Source organism: Canis lupus, chromosome 36 (assembly GCF_011100685.1).
Source record: "Canis lupus familiaris isolate Mischka breed German Shepherd chromosome 36, alternate assembly UU_Cfam_GSD_1.0, whole genome shotgun sequence".
Lineage (NCBI taxonomy): Eukaryota > Metazoa > Chordata > Mammalia > Carnivora > Canidae > Canis > Canis lupus.
In genome coordinates this window covers 29,192,235-29,213,770 of record NC_049257.1, presented here as the reverse complement: position 1 = coordinate 29,213,770, position 21,536 = coordinate 29,192,235, and the positions used below count along the sequence as shown (strand labels likewise).

Genomic DNA, 21,536 nt, shown 5'->3' with positions numbered 1-21,536 from the left:
CTGGTAGGAATGTAATGGTGCGGCCAGGTTTTAAGACGGTCTTGCAGCTCCTTAAGAAGCTAAACACAGAGCGACTCCCCTCCTAGGTACCCCTCCAAGAGACACGAGAACGTACGTCTAGACAAAGACGTGCATGCGATAGACAAAGACGTGCCCGTGAACGCTCACAGCAACGTTATATACAATGACCCCAAACTAGAAACCAGCCGAAAGTACGTGTGCCGGCGAAGGAATCAACAAGGGCTCAAGGGATGCTGCTGGACGAGAGGAACGGAGCACGGGCACACGTACAGCGCGGCGAACCGCCAGGCGCAGAGGGCGACACGGTGTGCAATTCTATTTCTGCGCGATATCCAGAGAAGGGGAGCTCAGAGACGCGGAGAGTGGATTTGTGGTCGTTGAGGGTTAGGCGGACAAATGGGAGAGTGACCATGAACAAGAGGGTTTTCTTTTTAAGGTGAGGGAAATGCTCTGGAATTACATTATGATAGTATCTGTAAAACCATACTTATGGTAAAATTCACTGAATTGCACACTCAAAAGTTGCACACAGGTGAATTTTATGGCAAATTATGTCTCAAGAAAGCTGTTTTAAAAAAAAAATGACGGGACGCCGGGGTGGCTCAGCGGTTGAGAGTCTGCCTTCAACTCAGGGCATGATCCTGGAGTCCCGGGATCGAGTCCCACATCGGGCTCTCAGCATGGAGCCTGCTTCTCCCTCTGCCTGTGTCTCTGCCTCTCTCTGTGTCTCTCATAGATAAATAAATAAAATCTTTAAAAAACAAAAACAGAAAAAAACAGATGCATTAGTAGGGTAACAGATCAAGTATAAGAACAAATAATACCAAAAGAGCAGAGTAAACATATGAGAAAATCAGAAGTACAAATTAAAACAAGATAAATACTTCACCCGCAGGACGAAGCAAGACTAAGGTGAGTTTGGTTCAGGGACAGGTTATATCATTTTTTTTCCCAGTTAGCAAATGTATATTAGAAGTACGTCAAAAAATACATCTTGTTGGCTTCTAAATTGCATTTTTAGGAATCCTAAATAAATAAAAATATGAACAATGATTGAATAAGCATGCTCCAACCTTTGTTACAATAGCTTTAAAAAAAAAAAAAAGGCAGCAAAATGCCCAGCAGAATAGGAGATGGACTGAGTGAATTATGATTCTCCACATACACACGCACACAGAGAAGTATATACACCAGGTACATACGAAAACATAATATTACCCACGCATACAAATATATCCTATGGCCACTAGTTTTCCCAGTGGTTGGGATTCAGAAGATTTCTTTTCTTTTCTTTTTTCTTTTCTTTTCTTTTTTTTCTTTTCTTTTCTTTCTTTTCTTTCTTTCTCTTTCTTTCTTTCTTTTTGCTTCTTGAGGTTTTCTCATTTGTTCAATCAATGAATATTTGTATATTTTAAAAGATGAGGAAAAAAACCTAGTGTGGATACGTTATCAGCCTTTACATATAAAGGTTTTGGTTAGAAGCTTCTATATATCCTCCTTTTTTTTTTTACAGAGGGAGAACCCAGGCTGGGTAGGGGCAGAGGGACAGGAAGCAAGAGGCTCCAGGCTGTTAATTCAAGAAATTCTGATAGATAATATGGAACAACGGTTAGGTATCCATATTAAAGGCTGATTTGCTCTATAAACTTCAAAATGCCTTTAAAAGTCTCTAGAAGCATGAGGTGCATAGACTTGAAATGACACAAGATAAAAATCCCTAAGCTCAGAGCGTCTGGAGTTGCAGAGACACGAAAAACTAATTACTTGTGACTGTAAAAGTGAGTTCTGAAATCACAATCTATGAACATGAGAAAGTGTCACCAAACCACACGGGGTGTTGAGAAACATCTCTCATGTAAGATTAGATTGTTTTCCAGAAGTAAACAAGGGTCAAAAGCAGAGCCAGAAAGAAATACGATGAAGCTTGTTCCACTGTGATTTTTTAAATTTATTTACTGAGTTCCGACTGCCACAGGGAACAGAGAATGGAAACCTCCTCCTTCCTCCATGAGCAAGTCTGGTGGTTCTGCGGGAGCCGCACAAAGAACACAGGCCCAGTGAAAACATCCACCGCTTTATCAACGCTGGTTTTTTTCCTCCTAGCAATGAGAAGGAAATGACCCTGAACGCATCTCACAGTTTCAGACAAGAACTCTTTACTGAAGATTCAAAGAGGGGTGGGGAAAAAAAAAAAAAAAGAAAAAAAAGCCAAGTCAAAGTTAAGCCTTAAAATACTGGGTATGAATCCGGTCAAAACGGGCCAGGAAAAAGATGGGTTTTAAAGGAACATATACATGCAGTTCTGATGAAACATTTAAAGTGTTAAGATAACAACTACCTGCATGTGGATTAATTGGCTAGTCATAGAGAAACTGGATTAATTGGATTTACTAATTTCTAGGTTGCCTCCTAGCTCTCCAGCTATAGAAAGCAATAAACCAAAAAATTTTTTAAAAAATAATAAATAAATAAATAAATAAATAAATAAATAAAAGCAATGCACCAAGGAATGATGGGTTATAGCAAAAGAAACAATTTCATTTAAAAAACAAAAATTCCTGGGGCACCTGGGTAGCTTAGATGGTTAAAAGCATCCAACAACCGACTTGATTTCAGCTCAGGTCACAATCAGGGTCATGAAATCAAGCCCCATTTGGGGCTCTGTGCCGGGCGTGGAGCCTCCTTAGGATTCTCTCTCTCCCTCTGCCTCTGCCCCCCTACCCGCACCCCCTCTTGCACCCACACATGTGTGATTTCTCTCTCAAAATAAAAAAGTAAATGTCAAAAATTAAAAAAAATTCTGGGGGTGGGGGTGGGGGAGGGCATCAGGCTGGCTCAGTAGTCAGAGCACGCAACTCAAGGTCATCACCTTAAGCCCCACAATAGGCCTAGAGTTACTTAAAAAAAAAGAGAAGAAAAAAAAAAACCACCTTAAAATACATTTATTTTGTATTAACCGGGGAAGAGAGACTGTTTTTGTCATTTTCACTTCCCGATCGGCAGTCGTGTCAGAGCGGTAGACACACCTGGGCACAACTGTGGAAGAGCCGGGGGAGGGCCAGGTCGGACACGGGCTTCGGGGCAGCCGGGCCAGCGCCTAAGCGCAGTGAGGTAGGCGCTGGGCAGCGCGGAGGCAGAGCGGCCAGGAGTCTTCCACATCCACGAATACAAGATGCGGAGGGTCGGGCGAACACCCCGCGGTGCCTCCGGGGCCCAGAGGGCGGCCCCCAGCCCAGCCGAGCCCGTGGGCAGCGGGGGGCAGCAGTGAGCGCCTGCTGGGGGCAGGCCCGGAGGGGCCCGCTTCTCGGGCCGCGGCCTCGGTCACAGACCGACCAGCTGTCCCACAGACCTGCAAATCACGCCAGAAAGCCCATGTCGCCCCACAAGCTTCAGGCAGGGGCTCCGAGTTCCCCGCCCTCGGGGCAGGTCCCCAGTCCAATCTTTTTGGGAAAGACTCATCCCTGAGAAGAGTGGGCAGCCGTCAGGGTGTCGCCACACCTGCTCTACGGGCGGCGAGACCACACTGCAAGGACAGAATGCTCCCGAAGGTCACCACTGGTCACCGCCAGGGTTACAGCGCGAACGCAGATGTGAGCCACTTGACAACGTGTACGATCAGCTCCGTTTCTTTCGCTCCGGAGCCACTCGCCACGCTGCAGTTGTGCCCTGGCCTCCAGCGCCGCCGCCGCCTCCTCCACGAAATACCTCAGGGCGTCATCCCATGTGAGCCCCACAGAAAGTCTGCCTCAGGGGAATGGGCCCTGTTGATCTAACAAATGGGAAAATCGGACGCTGGCAAACCAGCCACTGGCCAGGGTCCTACGCAGCCAGGTGAGCCATGTCGTCTCCGTGGCTCTGCACCCCTCACGCTCACAGGACCAACACGGGAGCGGGGGAGGGAACAGCTCGCTGTCGCCGTAGAGTCGCTCGCAGTGTCGCCCCCGCCCGACAACAGATACAGAGAAGGGTAACGGAGAAACGTCCCTGTGCACAGAGCACCACGGCCTCACCCCCAGAACCTGTGACCGGGCCCCTCCACGGCAGAAGGAAGCTTCCAGCTGTGACCAGATGAAGGATCTTGAGGTGGAAGGTTACTCTGGGTTATCTGAGCAGTAGTCACAGGAGGGAGCAGACGACTTCGCGTCGGATGATGCAGGGTGACAAAAACCAGCGAAGCCACCACCGGCTTCTAGGATGGAAGGAGGAGCCGCGAGCCCAGGAAGTGGGTGGCCCCCAGCAGCTGGAAAAGGGCTGAAAACGGGTTCTTCCGTGGAGCCTCCAGAAGGAAGGCAGCACTGCCAAAACCCTGATTCGAGCCCAAATCACATTCTGGACATCTGCCCTCCAAACTGAAGATAATCAATCTGTGCCACTTCTAAGCCTCCAAGTTCAAAGTAACCTGCTATAACAAGAAGAAACTAACCCGGGAATGGAGACAAAACCAAGCAACATACGACATGCACTGGGCTACTCGAATATTCTCGATACTGTTTTCCATCCCAATACATTTTAGAATATTTTTACGTCCTAAAATACACTAGTCTTCAGTTAAAGTACCTGTTAATCTTAAGTCCTACTTTCCCACCTCCACATTCAGATAAGTTAACTATGCTTTTTTCATGCCGATCATCATCACATCTGGCAAACAAATTACACGCCAAGATAATGTTTTCATTCTCACTGAGTCCATAGTTGCTTAAGTTCCTATTATCCTGTCAATTGACGGAAAAATCCATTTCGGCCATTATGTGGGCCTTGGTTACAACCTACCAATGCTGTGCGGTCATTAGATCAAGGGGTTTTAAAATCCAAGAGGACAGCTACGATTTCAAAGCACGTTGACCTATTAGAGTCATTTTCCAAATAAGTAAACTAAGTCACTAGGCTTTCCCTTCGACATCCCAGCTCTGGCTCTGCTTACATCTAACATCACGGAAATCTGCAGGGAAAGGAAGAATGGAGAAGTCGCACAAAGGGACACAAGTAGAAATCCAATAAAGGTCGTGTTTAGAAGTTAGTAACGACAAAAAAAAAAAAAAAGATGGAAAACAGGAGTCAGTCGCCTGAAAGAAAAATAACACGTGCTTGAGAGCGGAGTTTCACGACTGCAGAAGACCAGAAATTTTAGACTGAGGTGTCCTTCTGCTCCTGCAGGCTTAGCGGGAAACACCCTTCAGAAATCACAGCAATTAAGCTTCCATCTCACACCGAACTTCCTACCCCATTAAACTTTTAATCACAGAACCCTCTATTTTCCCTTATCGTACAGTATTTTGAAGCTGAATCCGTGATGATCTCCAGTATTTCATCGCATGTACACGCTCCCGCTCAAAGTAACGACCAGTAAAATTGATTAATTCGGAGCTGAAAGCGTCATTTTCTCTGTGACGTTCATGTCGAATCTACGTGGTACGGAAAGGACCGAGGTGCATCCACGGAGCCCTAGACTCGTTTATCTCAACGCAGTGCTCCCTGGGGGTTGGGGTCAGTGACCCGGGTTTGGGTAGGCTGCTAGTGTACGGTACCTTTCTCAAATTCACTTAAGATGTTTCTTCTGCTTATTTCCACCTTCGTTTCTTTCTTTCTTTAAAGATGTTATTTATTCACGAGAGACACACAGAGAGGCAGAGCCACAGGCCGAGGGAGACGCAGGCTGCCCGCGGGGAGCCCGATGCGGGACTCGATCCCGGGCCCGGGTCTCGGCCTGGCCCCCAGGCGCCCCGCCACATCACGCCAGGCCCGCGGTGCCCTCCTCGCTCACACTGTGTGGACGCGTGGTGCTCACACAGTCCGTGCCCACGGGTCACACGGAGTGACCTGTCACTGGCCGACCTGGGCGCGTGCTGCGTGTCCACCTGGGCCCCCTCCGCGCGGCCTTCCGGGGGCTCGGGCAGCTGCCACCTGCTTGCACGGCCTTCCCCACGGGCACCGCCTGACTCCCAAAGCCACGCATTCAGCCTTCTGGGGGCCGCACCGGCGCATCTGTGTCCCCTACGTGGAGGTACAGTGACGCAGACTCAGGCGTTTCCCAGACATTCTCGAAATCTTCCCTCCTCCCCCAGGACCCCAAGTCGTGCCTCGGGGAGGAAGGAGCAGTGCTAAGCATGCTCGGCTTCCTCAAGAGCTTCCTTAGCTTCTCAAACTCCACGTTAGGCCGCCTTGAAGTCAGCGCCGACTTCTTGCTTAGCTACTGGCAGCGTCCACGCCCGGAGCCAGCGCCGGGAACTCGGCCTCCAGGGTCTACACAGCCTGACGCCGGCCGTCACTGGCCAACACCAGCGGCGCAATCAGCCCCGATCACGTACGGATCAGTAATGGGCGCACCGCGTACCTGTAGACTGCTTTCTCCCTGTTACCTCATTCTCTGGCCCAAAAAGAGAAAGATGCACCCTCTTGCTCCCCTACGCTTCCTTCTTCTGAAGGGCACTCCAAGTTTTATTTCCGGACACAAGCTGGCGATCTCTCGTTCTTCCGTTGGGCGACGTAAGCCGGGCTTCTCCCAACGGGCACGGGCACAGGCACGACACTCAGACTCAGCCCATCGGAAACCGCCACACGGCCCCGGATCCCTGCGGGGGACGCCGAGGCCAGCAGGCACGCAACCCTGCGCCCGGTGCCCCGCGGATGGTCGGCAACGCCAGCCGCGGTGGGACACGGGCCAGGGTTCCTCTGCGGCCTTCTCTGGCCCAGTTCTCACAACACCAGGGAGTCGCCAATACCCTCCTAGTAAATTCCTGTTCAGCTAACGTTAGCCGAAGTCCGTTTTTATCACTTTTCACAAAGAACCCAACACCTACGTGGAAAATACACGCCTATGGCAGGTGCCTGTCCATGCACTAGCAGGCAACGGGAAGCAGGAACACATTCAGCCCCCGGCTTGGAGAGCTGGGTTAGCTGGAAAACAAGCCTATCATGACACCAGAAGGGAGGGAGGAGGGAGGAAGGAGGGATGGAGGATGGAGGGAGGGAGGAGGGATGGAGGATGGAGGGATGGAGGAGGGAGGGAGGGAGGGAGGGGGGAGGGATGGAGGAGGGAGGGAGGGGGAGGGAGGGGAGAGGGAGGGGGGATGGAGGGACGGAGGGAGGGAGGGAGGGAAGGCGGATGGAGGGAGGGAGGGGGAGGGAGGAGGGAGGGGATGGAGGGAGGAGGGAGGAGGGAGGGATGGAGGGAGGGATGGAGGGGGGATGGAGGGAGGAGGGATGGAGGGAGGGAAGAAGGGAGGGAAGGAGGGAGGGAGGATGGAAGGAGTGAGGGGGGAGGGAGGAAGGAGGGATGAGGAAGGAGGGAGGGAGGGATGGAACAACGTCCTAAATGGATTCCTCAGGACAAACCAAGAGCTGGTCTGTCCGTCTCCCGCAGGTCAGCGTCCACGCTCTGTCCTGGCTCGGGGGCCCGGGCTCGTGGAGGCCGTCACCTCGCGCATGGCCCCCGGTACGGAGCGGGCGGTGCCACCCACCCCAGCCTTCCTCTCGCGTGTTACCGGCACAGAAGGCACAGGAGCGGACCTACCTTTGAAGGTTTCCCAGTTCTAGAAACGGGACACTGAAGAACCGTAATGTCTACGGCCTCGCATGAACCAGCACTAAGTCAAATAAAAAGACTTTAGGGATAATGTTATTAAAAGCACAAGGCGAGAGCCCTTTCACGCACGAAGTCTCTTGTGCAGCCACAAACAACAAAGTAGCCCACTGGCCGCCTGACTGCGGTGCTTGAGGCCCTCCCGGGAACGCACCCCAGGAGGGCGAGGGCGCAGGGGACTCCCCCAGCAGCGCCCGAGGGCCTGTCCTCCTCTCAGGACCATCACAGCAAATATAAAGGACGAGAAAAGAGCCACGGGAGCATCAGGAAGGTCAGGGAGAGGAGCAAATGTGACGGCTCAGGGGGCTGACACTGTTTATTCTAAAGATTTTATTTATTCATGAAAGATGCAAAAAGGCAGAGAGAGAAGCAGGCTCCATGCAGGGAGCCCGATGCGGGACTCGATCCTGGGACCCCGGGGTAACACCCTGGGCCGAGGGCAGGCGCTAAACCGCTGAGCCCCCCAGGCGTCCCCAAGGCAGAGACTTTAAAACCAGGGAGGAACGGTCACTGGGGCGAAGCGTGGAAGGTCCAGTGATGCGAGGGGCCCACAGGATCCACCGAGCAGCAGCCACCGCCAGACGAGGTGGCTGGACCCGGGCACGAGGCCCTGGATGCGAAGGCAAAGGGAAGGATAATGACCAAGAGGAGATCGTGTCCAAGGGGAGGCTTCTCTGGTTCGTTTCTCAGGTAGAAACAAGTCAAATTTGTTTGAAAGTGAAAAAAAAAGGGCGGGGGACAAATGTAAAGCAGAGCCAGAGAGACAGGAGGGTCAGGGGAAGTGGAGGGAGCAGGTGCTGACGCAAAGCAGCTCTTATGTCCGGAGCCACTGCCCTGTACCCAGCACCAAGCACCCAGCAGCGGGAACCCAGCACTCAGTACTCAGCACCAAGCACCCAACACCGAGCACCCAGCAGCAGGCACCCAGCACTAAGTACCCAGCACCCCCAGCAAAGAGCACCCAGGACCGAGCACCCAGCGGCAGGCACCCAGCACCCAGCACCTCCCATGTCTGAACTCCCCCCGTGTGACACACACTCAGGTTTGAGGGGACGCGGCCCCAGGGACAAGGCAGGAACCTGCGCAAACGCCAAGCCCAGCCGGGGCCTCCTGAGGACGCCCTCACCCCCAGGGCTACGGTCTCCATGGGCAGGTGCCCCAGACGGCACAGGGCGGCCAGAAAGGCCACCGTGTCCCTTGAGAGGCCAGGAAAGATACAGACGCCTATGGGGCAGGGAGGCCTCGGCGAGGCCGGGACGGCGGGGCGGCCTCGGGGAAGCCGTGTAGGCCGGGAGGGAGGGGCCTCCATCACAGGCATCGCTTCCTCGGTCAACACGCAGCCTCACGTGCTCCTCCTGGACACGCGGCACCTTGACGGGCTCTGCAGACGACCCCGGCCTCCCTCCTGCGTGGACGGGACTCTACACTGACGTCTTCGTTCCTGTGCTCTTGGCACTACAAGTCTTGGAACTTTCATGAACGATCACAGAAATATCACAGCGAGATAAAGGAATCGGACCGTCCCTGTGGACACGTCCCCGAAGACCTTGGTCCCTAACTGGAACAGGCTGCTCCAGGCCCCGGTCCCCTCGGTGGCCGGCTGCGGGCCTGCTCCAGGCCTGGGCTCGGCGGGGGCCCGCTCACCGCACCGCACGGAGCACGCACCCTCACGGGCAGGCGTTGACCGCACAGGGGACCCCACGCGGCGACGCGCCTACTCTGGGGGAGCAGTAAAGCAACGAGGGGACAGGGCACAGGGCAAACGGCAACGGCGACTACCAGCCAGACGGGCAGGAGGAGATAAGAGACTGGCCAGGCGGCGGCAAAGCATGTGCCCCGCGGGCGCCCCAACGTGAGGCCACAGCGCGGGAGACAGAAGCTACCAGCGGGCCGGGAGCAGGGTCCCAGCGGCCACCGGGGTCCATGCGTGGCCTTCCAGCGCCCCAGCCTCCCGCGGCCCTGCCCTCCGCGCGGGGCGCCCTGGGGCTGTGGTGCCCTCCCGGGCCAGCTGTCCCCGGCGGGGCGACGGCTCCTGGCCTGCGGCTCTCCCCACCGAGCCCTCCACCCGGCCCCACTAAGCGCTCCCTCTCCAACCCCCTCAGGCCCCACGAGGCCTCGCACACATCTCTTCGTGAAGGGTCCCTTTCCTAAAAGCCCCTGGCGCTGCCCCGATGTAAGCTATGTCACCTGTTCCCTGGCAGCGCCCTGCGAGCCCAGGAGTCCAGGCAACAGTCCAGGGGGAGCAACGGTGGCGTGGACCAGGGCGACAAGCAGCAGTCAGGTGTCCATTTGCTGACAGATACGAGCTCAGGCATAAATCCAGATGTGGGCCCAAGAACCCAAGGGGTGGGAGGCCATCAAGGAAGATTGATTTCTTAAAAAATCACAAATCGACGGAAAATGTGCACAAATGCATTAAAAGTGGCACGCAAGGAAAGGGATACCGTGGCTTGCAAACACAGGCAAAGGTGCAGGCTCTTACCGTTAAAGGAACGCAAATTAATACGACCACATAGCACGATGCGACATATATGACACATGATATTTAAAATAACACACGAGGGGATCCCCAGGTGGCTCAGCGGTTAGCGCCTGCCTTCAGCCCAGGGGTGTGATCCTGGAGACCCGGGGTCGAGTCCCCCGTCGGGCTCCCTGCGTGGAGCCTGCTTCTCCCTCTGCCTGTGTCTCTGCCTCTCTATGTCTATCATGAATAAATAGATAAAATCTTAAAAAAAAAAAAAAGGATATACACGTGTGTAGGGATAAGAAAATTCTAGAAACATCTGCACAACTGCTCGCAGCGAGTGCCTCTGCGCAGCCTGAGGTCACAGACTCCTGATGTGCGTACAGACCCTCTGTGGACCGCTGGAGACTTTCCGACCGAGCACACGTGGTATCTCCTCAACAAACAAAATAGCACCTGAAGGTCGAGCTCAAGGACAGCAGCGGACCACCTCATGCTGCATGCAGACCTGGGCGCCGAGCCCGGGAACGTTCCTGAGCGGGACGACCCACCAACACTGACCTACGGTTCCACGTCACTGTCGTTTCTAGTTTGTGAGAAAAACCTAAAAGCCCTGACGGTGGTCAGCGTGGCGAGGCCCCGGGCCTCCTCGGTGCAGGGACGGAGCCAGCCTGCGCGCCCTGGGCACCTCCCGAGCACCAGCCACACGGGGACGGTGGCGACGGGCTGCGCGCGGCTGGCTTCGGATGGCAAAGGCCAAGCACGACCCGACTTTCTACCACGAGTCAGGTTAGTGCCGGACCGCCGGGCGGGCACAGGTCAGGACGCCGGGCACGGTCCACGCCGCGACTCCTGGGCCGTGGCCACCCCTCGCAGAACCGACGCCGCTGGGAGCTGGCGGGACACGACGATCCGGGGGGGACCGGTGACCTCCAGGCTTGCCCTAAATAGTCCGTCAAAGCCCCGTGAACCCAAATCCGTCACAAAAATTTGGAAAGACTCTTTCGCCAGAACAATGCTGCGTTCTTTCTTTCGGGAATTCTCCTAAGTTCTCACAAACGTGGGCAGACACGCATGCAGCCGCGGACGGGGCCACACGCGCGTCCCCTCGTGGACTCAAAGTCAAGCCCCTTAGGTCTTCTGATCCGGCTCACGGGAGCCCTCTGCACCCCACAACTCGGACCCACACAACATTCCCCGCAGGTAAGGCCCGACGGTCACCCAAGCCACAACGCAGGGCTCACTCGATAAACCTAGGCCTAGAAGCTTCCTCCCTTCAGCCCTCCCCCGCCCCCGGGGCAGGACAGACCCCTCGACGGGCACTGGCAGCGCGGCCCAAGGCTTAGATTAATTCACCACCGGGGACGTGATCTACCACAAAAACACCGCAGGCAGATTTTCCCCGGATTTTCCCCGGATTTCTACGGACTGGCACGAGGAGGCGGAAATGGATGCCGTCCCAAACGGAGAGCACAATGGATTGCTGAGGCTTTTATGCAGCACAAAGCTGCGGGGAGAAAGGAACAGGAGCCTTTTGTTCTCATGGAACTTTCCCCGGGGATCTGAGCTGCTCATATACATTGTGTTTATTAAGTAGTTCTGTTTAAGTTAAAAGTTGTTTCAAAAATTACATGATCACGGGGCACCTGGGGGGGCTCAGCGGTGGAGCATCCGCCATGGGGTCGGCCCAGGGCGTGACCTCGGGTCAGGGGATCGAGTCCCGCATCGGGCTCCCTGCATGGAGCCTGCTTCTCCCTCTGCCTGTGTCTCTCTCTCTCTCTCTCTCTCTCTCTGTTTCTCATGAATAAATAAAATCTTTTTAAAAAATTACATGGTATCAAAAAAATATCAAATGGGGGGAATGAAGGGATTCAGGACAGCCCCCCCCCCCACCCACCAAATTACCACTTTGGCATATGGATTATTTTGAGATCCTGCAGGCCGAAGAAAAACGTTTATTCTTCCCTTAACCACACCGAGGCAGCTAAATTGAGGGTCTTTCCCAGAATAACAGTTATTAACAGAAATAAGTTTTAGCTGAGTGACCCATCTCTAGGGTAGGGCAAACATCTAATTATCTAACATCTGCTCTTTTTTTTTTTTTTTTTTTTTTTTTTTTTTAGGGTGTGATTTGTTTGAGAGAGAGACAGAGAGCACGAGCATGAGGAGCGGGGAGGGGCAGAGAGAGAGGGAGAAGCAGAGTCCCCAGCTCTGGGCCGGACCCCAGGACCCTGGGTCACGACCTCAGCTGACTGAGCCACCCGGCACCTCAAACATCTGCTTGTCATATGACCCCATGAAGTGCGTTCCTTTTCCCTGAAACCCCAGACCCTCAGCCCCTTTCTCCTTGGCTCACACGGAGCATCTTTGGAATCTCCATGTCTCCGTGGTTTCCCGGTGTCTACACCTATTAAACCTGATGCTCGGGGGATCCCTGGGGGGCTCGGCGGTTTGGCGCCTGCCTTTGGCCCAGGGTGCGATCCTGGAGACCCGGGATCGAATCCCACGTCGGGCTCCCAGCATGGAGCCTGCTTCTCCCTCTGCCTGTGTCTCTGCCTCTCTCTCTCTCTCTCTCTCTCTCTCTATGTCTATCATAAATAAATAAAAATAAATAAATCTTTAAAAAAAAAAAAAACCTGATGCTCTCTTGTTAATCGGTCTCAGATCAGTTTGATTCTTACCAGCCAGAAGGATCTTCGGAGGAGACAAGCATTCTTGCTCCCCACACCCCCGCAACCAACAGGACGGAAGGGAAGAAGGGGGAAAATATCAACTAATATAAATTGAGGAACGGGACCGGCGCTCCGACCTTTACCTGTTGCGTCAAATTCAATTGGCTGGCACCCGCGGTGAGCAGACCAGTCACACTTGAGGACTTGTCCTCCTTCCACAATCCCAGGCTGGGTGGTGTTCGCTTTGGGCGCTCCCACCAGGAGAAACATCCTGCTAAAAGACAAGACGGAAGAGGAGACTTTAAAATGATGCAAAAGCAAAAACATAAAAAATAAGAAAACTAAATGATGCAAAAGCATAAACGACGACGTATGACCTGCGGCGGGTCATCACTCTCTCGCTTTATCCGCGGCGATGTTTGAGGCGCGGGCCAGAGGGCACACTCCGAATATGAACCGTTCGCCGCGTGTCAATCACATCTCAAAAAGGCTGTAAAAACTACGCTGCCCAGGGTCCGGGGCCTGGCGCTGTGACGCTCGGTTTTGTATTTTGCGTTTTGCGGAGGTTTTTGTTCGCTGGTCTGTGTCTGTCGCCTGCTGTGGACTTCCTAGATCTCGCATGCCAACCCAAAAAATGCACACGTACCTGGTTCTAAAGTACGGGGATGCTAAACCTGAACGTTTCTCCTTTGGGGCAACTTGTCTTGTTTCAGAACCATTACGTCCCATTTTAAGCGACTAACAGATTTCTCTCTTCAGAGGGCTAATGTCATCAACCCCCAGCCCAACCCCCAGCATCGGTCTTCGACCTCTCATCAGAATAAAACGAGCAGAAGACAAAATAATCAAGTTTTTAAGCAAAAGAGACTTTTTCCCTCAGGCTTTGTTTTTCCTGTTCATTCAGAAGAAAGAAGCGGCTCGAGTGTGTCCCGCACAGAGGCGCAGAGCGCAGCGCTGGGCACCGGAGACCCAAGGCGAGCAGCGCAGCCTGGTTCCTGCCTCGGAGGGGTCGCCTGCTGACCCGGAAAATCAGGCTCGCTTCCCGGGCCGCGGAGGAAACCACGACCGCTGGCAGAGGGTGTTGGGAAATAGGGACAGGAAGTCCTCTTTGCACAAGGAAGCGAGCTGTGAGGAACGGAGGGGAAAGGCCTCCCCGGGTCAGGGGAAATCGCAGGAGGTTTGCCCTGTAAAGAATGCACAGCGGTCTCGGCTACATGAAGTAGCACGGGCGTCTCCATCTCAGGAAACGGAGGGACACACGGGGCTGGAGGGGGACCTCGGGGGTTGGCGTGCCGGGGGCGGGGGAGCAGGTGCAGGAGCTCGGCCCCCAGGAGCCTCCAGGAAGGAGGCTCAGCGGAGGCCAGGAAGCCCGCTGAGCGCGACGGGACGAACGTGGGAGCTCGCGGCGCTCCACGGGGGGCCCTGGGCCACGGTAATAAGGTCCGTGGGAAGCCTTGGAGGTTTTTTTTTTTTTTTTAAGCAGAAGAATGACACAATCCAATAAAGAAAAGTAGATGTGGTGCCTTTGGGGGATCAGATCAAGGAGGGAGGGGAGCAAAGTGGAACAAGGAGAGCGAGAGACGGTGGGCGGCTGGGAGGGCGGCGGGTCACCGCAGGTCACCACGGGTCGCCACAGGCGGGGGCGAAGACCGAGAAACGCCAGCGGCCTTTCATTCGGGGGCGCACGGGGCGGGAGAAGCGGCCACTGCACCTGAGGGGGCCCGGGAGCGGGGAGGCAGGCGGCGGCGGTGCTCACGGGACGAGCAGGGGCTGCACGCTGGCCCGGGACACCTGCGCGGCTCCCCGGGTGTCCTGGAGGTCGGTGCTGAGGCCAGGTGGGTCCAGAGGGGCGCCGAGGGGCCTCGGAGAGAGGAGGGCCCAGGAGCGAGCCCCGAGGAGCCAGGGCACTCGGGTCGGACAGGGCGCGTGAAACACAGGTGGGAGCGAGGGAAACACCGAGGTCTGAGGGCGCCGGCGCAGTCGGAGGCACGAGGCCTGCAGCAAACGCCAGCCCGTTATTTCGTTTCCCTGTTAAACACCTGGTCGCTTACGTCCTCGCAAAGGACAGTCTTCGGTGCCTTTCACGGGTCTGCACAGTCGTGAGCGGCCCCGCTCTGGAGCGTGGAAGGCCCCCCTGAGCTCCTGCACCCCGTCTGCGCTGCATGCGTCCTGCGTGGCACCTGCCGAGTCGCTCCAGAGCCGGCCGCCCGGACGGCCGCCTGACCGGGTCCCGCTTCCCGGGGTTGATCACAGGACCCGGGCTCGCGGGCAAGTGTCCCAGGCAGACCCCGGCTCGCGGGCAAGTGTCCCAGGCAGACCCCGGCTCGCGGGCAAGGCTCCCAGGCAGAGCACCGCCTGCTGCGCGAGCGGCCCGCGGCCCTATTCGGCATCAGCGCGACACCCGGGCCGGCGCCCTCTGCTCGAGCTCGAGGCCGACTCGTTTTCCTTCAGGGGGACGAACCCCCCGGCTCTGAGCAGGAGGGCCCCAACCCACGGACAGGGGCACGAAGCTCCTGGCAGCTCCTCCGGGACAGCGGCCACCGCGTTACTCAGGTACATACGCACATGCGTGTAGGCACATACGTGTATATACACAATTTTCCACTTCAAGTCAAAACTTTGGCCCCCGAAATCACACTGCTTCCCCCTCCATCCGGATGAAGTGATTTTTGCGTGCACGACAGAGAAGAGAGGATCTCGGACTCCGAGGCGCACCCTCCAAGGTCTACACCTGAAAAGGCCCCGGATCCGTTCCTGCAACAGTCCTAAGACGCGCAACAGGAGCCCAGGTCCACACGGGATCCCCGCGCTGCGGATCACAGCTGGGGTCCCGGTGAGGACGGGTCGCCTCTGGGGCCGTGGCTCGCAGCAACCCCACGGGACAGCTTGCAGGGGCTTTTGGAGCCCGCCCTCCTGCGCGGCGGCCAACGGCTTCCTTCAAAGCAGGGCGACTCGATTCATCTTCGCCGACATAAGCAGCGTTCAAGGAAAGTCACTTAAGTTGACAGGTAAAAAAAAAAAAAAAAAAAAAGATGGGATCCCTGGGTGGCGCAGCGGTTTGGCGCCTGCCTTTGGCCCAGGGCGCGATCCTGGAGACCCGGGATCGAATCCCACGTCGGGCTCCCGGTGCATGGAGCCTGCTTCTCCCTCTGCCTATGTCTCTGCCTCTCTCTCTCTCTCTCTCTCTGTGACTATCATAAATAATTTAAAAAAATTTAAAAAAAGGACAAAAAAAAGAGACAAAAAATAAAAATAAATAAAATTAAAAAATAAATAAAAATTGACAGGTAAAGGGCAGCCCGGGTGGCTCAGCGGTTTAGCGCCGCCTTCAGCCCAGTGTGTAATCCTGGGGTCCCGGGATCAAGTCCCACGTCGGGCTCCCTGCATGGAGCCTGCTTCTCCTTCTGCCTGTGTCTCTGCCTCTCTGTGTTTTCATGAATAAATAAATAAAATCTTTTAAAAAGGGGGAGGGCCTTCTTTTTCCCGCTTCCTCAAAAGACCACTAATTAACTAAAATGCAAGATCTCAACAGACCAAAAAAAAAAAAAAAGGAAGAAGAGCACCAAACAGGGAACTTGCAACATTTGCTGACACCAGTGAGGAGCTGCAGAAGGTACGGGGGGGGAGTGGAGACTTGCAGAGATTTATTTCACTGCCGAGCGGTGAACACGTGACGCTGGGCAACTCGGGCCCGCAAGCCTGCAGCCTTCTCTGGACTCAGTCCCTCTCCCTCCAAACCGTGGACCCGAGAACGGCATCAGGATCCCCATCCTCACCATCCTCCTCAAATGAGACATTTCCATTACCTGCCCTCGACCTGATGGTCTACGCACACGAGCGCACTGTTGAGGGACATCACGCCAATAAACTCTACAAGCTAAAGGGCTGGGGGCGGAGGGGTGTAGCAGAAAGAGGTAGAGGGAGGGGGCGGAGGGTGGAAAAGCAGGAGGGGAGAGAGGACAGAAAGGGGAGACGGGGATGGGGGAAGGAAGAGGACGGACCGAGACGACCCGGAGGGCGCCCGCGGGCCCGTCCCAGCAAGGTGTGCTTTCTGGAAGGGCAGGTGCTTCGGAGCGTGACCTCACGGCCAAGGGGACGCAACCAAACAACGGCCAGGGCGTTTTTTAAAACCGTCCAAATGAACCAAGTTATTTGGCTGCTTTGGGCACCGACTCCTCCAACATAAAGCAGGTTTTGTGCAGTTGGCGGACCATGGGCTGAGCAATGAATGAGCCTCCAGCAACGTCAACCTTTGAAAAACTATCACATACATCTGTAGAACACAGTGTGTTTACGCAGCACCAGCGGGTTTCCTTGGCTCTAATTCCAGTCTCAGGTTCGCTTTTCATTAAAAAAAAAAAAAAAAAATGAATGCCACAAAGTCAACAGTTCTATGATATAGAACAGGCACGGTAACCGTGACCTCTGCACGTTCTCTCTTTTCGAACGTCTTATAAAGCTCGGGCGTCATCAGGCGTAAGCCACGTGGACGAGAAGGCCGTAGCGTGCACCTGCCGGTCACTCACGGTAAGAGCCAAGGGCCACAGGGCCAGGGCCCCGGGGCGCGGGAATGAGCTGGAGTCACTGCCCTGGAGGTGGCCGGGGCGGAAACAGCGCGCAATGGCCGGGAGCTTGCGGGCCTCAGTGAGCCTCAGTGGGCCTCGGTGGGCATCAGCGGGCCTCAGTGGGCATCGGCGGACACGGCAGGCCTTGGTGGGCATCGGCAGGCCCGGTGGGCCTCGGTGGGCATCGGCGGGCATCAGTGGGCCTCAGTGGGCATCAGCAGGCCTGGGTGGGCTCAGTGGGCCTCGGCGGGCATCGGCGGGCATCGGCAGGCCTGGGTGGGCTCAGTGGGCCTCGGTGGGCATCAGCGGGCCTCAGTGGGCATCGGCAGGCCCAGCGGGCCTCGGTGGGCATCGGCAGGCCTGGGTGGGCCTCAGTGGGCCTCAGTGGGCATCAGCGGGCCTCAGTGGGCATCGGTGGACACGGCAGGCCTCGGTGGGCATCGGCAGGCCCGGCGGGCCTCGGTGGGCATCGGTGGGCATCAGTGGGCCTCAGTGGGCATCAGCAGGCCCGGCGGGCCTCGGTGGGCATCGGCAGGCCTCAGTGGGCCTCGGTGGGCATCAGTGGGCCTCAGTGGGCATCGGCGGACACGGCGGGCCTCGGTGGGCCCGGGAGGCCGCGGGCAGTGTCAGGAGGCATCAGAGAAGACGAGACCCACGAGATGCTTCAGAGAGATGCAGCCGCAGGGCCCGCAGCTCGGAGGCCCGATGAGGCCCCGCGGAAGGAAGGGGGCCCACGGCGAAGTGGGGCGCAGAGGGGAACGCAAGGCCCGGGGACGAGGGAAACTTCTGGGACCTTCTGTCCTGTGACTAATCGCTGACGAGGATCGGGGGAGCACAGCAGAGGCCCAGAGAAACAGAAGACGAGAGGGAGGACGGCGCAACTACTCCCCGGGCGACCGAGAGCAGGCGCTAGCGGCGCAGGGCCCCAGCCGGTGCCGGAGCCGCGGCGGGCAGTCGGCCGGGCGGGCAGGAGCGGGCCGCGGGCCTGAGGCGCAGCGCTAGCTTCCGGCGGAGCCGCTGCCAGGGCAGCTGGGCATGGGTCATGGAGAGCCCCGCGGGTGCCGAGCGGGGGGGGGGAGGGGGTCCCCGACTGTCCTGCCAGGTCCCCCGGCGGCCTGGCCGCGCCCACCCCCTTGTCCCCGTTCAAGGGAGCACAAATAAACTGCAAATAAAGCTCCACTAGCACCTGTTTTTCTAAAGAATTCATTTAAAAAAAATAAAATTAAATTAAAAAATAAAAGTTTCATCTATTTATTAGAGCAGGAGAGCGGGGGCGGGGAGGGGGGAGCAGAGGGACGAGAGCCGCCGCCTGGCCTCCGGGCTGCAGCCCCTGAGACCCCACCCGAGCAGGAACCAGGAGTGGGTGCTCCAGGGACGCGCCCGGGGGTTACCTAACCCCGTGGCGGGGGAGACGGGGGCGGAGGGGGGGGGCAAGAATCCCAACCGGGCGCTGCTGGTCAGGGGGGAGAAGATGCAGATGTAAAACGAGACCGCGAGAACTCGCGTGTGAAGAACGAACAAGAAAATCGCCCCAGTACTTTCTTCCTAAAAATTTAAAACTTGAATAGGAAAATTAAATGGAACTTGAATTCCATGCCCTGACTTGGATCCCGCCCTGCCTCCCACCCCACACCAATCCACCCTAACAAACAAGGCCTGAAAATCCCTGTGGCCTCAGTGACCTTAATCCTAATACAGAGCTGATCCGTCCCTGCTCCCCCCAGGGCTTTGCGCTCCAGAGCCAAGTGTGTGAGTAAAAGGGACCGTGAGTTTCGGGAGAGCGCGGCACGCCAAGGAGACGGCGCTCGCAATTAAAGCGAGGGCGCAATTTTTAATTTCTCCAATTATTCCCCATAAGAAAAACGTTGACTTCACTTCATGGCCTATATGTGATCTTTAAATTCTATGTAAGTTTGGCAATCTAGTCATCGGAAATCAATGTATACAAGAAAAAAAAAATTATGGGACGCTTAGTTTTCAGAATTTTTAAATCGCAATTTTTGTGACTTTTCATTTTAAACCTAGGACTGGAGGAATTTCCTTGAGGAATCCCCTTAATGTTTTTCCTTAGTAATTCACTTTCTGTTTTCTTTAATAAGCAGTGATTCAGGGGCACCTGGGGGGGGCTCAGTGGTTCAGCACCTGCCTCCGGCCCAGGCGCGATCCTGGGGTCCCGGGATCGAGTCCCGCATCGGGCTCCCTGCAGGGAGCCTACTTCTCCCTCTGCCTGTGTCTCTGCCTCTCTTTCTGGGTCTCTCAGGAATAAATAAATAAAAAAATTTTTAAAGAAACACACACAAAAAGAAACAGTGATTCTTTACTTTTCACAACAATATGGAAATAATATCGATTTTTTTGAACAAAAATGAACCTAAGATAATACCTGTGGGAACTTAAATTTTTTAAAGATTTTATCTTATCTTAGAAAAAGTTGGCATGCAAGCAAGCAGGGGGAGGGGAAAAGGAAAGGGAGAGAGCGAATCCCAAGCAGAGTCCCGCACCGAGCACGGGGCCCGACAGAGCGCTGGATTTCACAACCCGGAGATGACGGCAGGAGCAGGAAGCCAGAGCCAGGGCGCTCGGGATACAGGCGCCCCAACGGGCACCAAGGAAAATGAGAGGCCATAGAAGTCTTCGTTACTGTTGCTCCTCATTAATCCAGGAATTCTTCCTTCGGAAGAAAGGAATCTTTTTTTTTTTCTTAAGATTTTATTTATTTATTCATGAAACAGAGAGAGAGCGAGGCAGGGACACAGGCAGAGGGAGAAGCAGGCCCTGCGCAGGGAGCCCGACGCAGCACTCGATCCCAGGACCCCGGGGTCACGCCCTGGGCCGAAGGCAGGCGCTAAACCGCTGAGCCACTCGGGCTGCCCAAGAAAAAAACCTTTAATTAGCAAATACTTTTTTTATGATGTGGATATTTTTTCTTTTAGAAGTTTATCATCACACCAAATAACAGCAACAATAAACGCAGCTGCTAATATAAATGGATGCATCCTCAGTGCTTAAGTTTAAAAGTATCTTTTACAAAATTAAGCATAATTTTACATGAATCTTTGCTAAAATCTGAAAAGCTCAGTAAGCAGAAGTCTTTGTTTAAATGTAAAAAAAAATCTTCAAGATTGATGTGTATTTTTTTAAGGTAGGCTACATCTAGAGCTCAGCTGTCCATCAGTTACAAAGTCATGGGTAAACGTTTCAAAATATTCTATGGGATCAAACCAAGTTCAAGATCACCTTACCCCTGAAGGCCACCCGGAGGTCATGAAACCTGTCGGTTCCTAATATATTCAAGGACCAGAGCGACTAGTCAAAGATCAGGCATCCAGCCTTGTAATCAAAAACAGCACAGGGCAGCCTGGGTGGCTCAACGGTTTGGCGCCTGCCTTTGGCCCAGGGCCTGATCCTGGAGACCCAGGATCGAGTCCCACGTCGGGCTCCCTGCATGGAGCCTACTTCTCCCTCTGCCTGTGTCTCTGCCTCTCTCTCTCTCTCTGTGTCACTCATGAATAAATAAGTAAAAAAAACAAAAAAAACCAGCACACATCTCACCAACAGTGCAACACTACTGCGTTTTCCTTAGCGACCACACTTGACCTTTATCGTGTCCTTATCTTTACCCTGCTGAGCCCAGAGGGCTGCCCAGGATCACTCCCACCATTTGCAAAACATTCCATCCACTAGAGCATGTAAGTGCTAACTCTTGCTAATTTAAGTACCGACTCTTGATGAAACACAAAGCGTATTTTCAAACCTGTAGAATTCCTGCACAAAGTACACGTAAGGGGGCCTGTACCACGCGGGCACACACCTAAAAACAGCTGGAAACACACAGGCTTTCAGGTACCAGGTAAGGCTGACAAAAATGATCAAATCGAACGAGAAGGCTCAAAAATGCTGCCCAAGTTGATTGTTTTTTCCCCCCGTTCTGGAACATGTGCGCTCAACGGAAAGCCCTGAGAATGGGGACAACAAACAAAAAAACTGAGCTCGCTACAGAAAACAAGGTCTGGTTTCCAGTAACCGCTTCCAGCCTCCTCCCTGGTGCGGGGGTCGGCACCGAAACCGAAGGACGATGCACAACAACAGGCCCGACAAAGTGCTTAGATCCTCCTCAAATCGGGCAGGAACGGGTCGGGGGCCGGTGCCCGGCGCGCGCTGAGCATCCAGGCATCCGCCCTCCTCCCCGGAAAAGCGCCGCCTCCACCGGGCGCGGGGAAGGAGGCGGGACTCGG

General features: G+C 55.0%; 1 protein-coding gene across 1 annotated transcript in view; it reads right to left on the bottom strand.

The window, feature by feature from the left end:
- Positions 1-21,536, bottom strand: part of ITGAV (integrin subunit alpha V) — an 87,671-nt gene that overhangs the window by 62,273 nt on the left and 3,862 nt on the right. Inside the window, exon 3 of the mRNA XM_038584523.1 lies at positions 12,880-13,010. Coding sequence (XP_038440451.1) covers positions 12,880-13,010 — 131 coding nt within the window. The remainder of the gene's footprint in view (positions 1-12,879; positions 13,011-21,536) is intronic.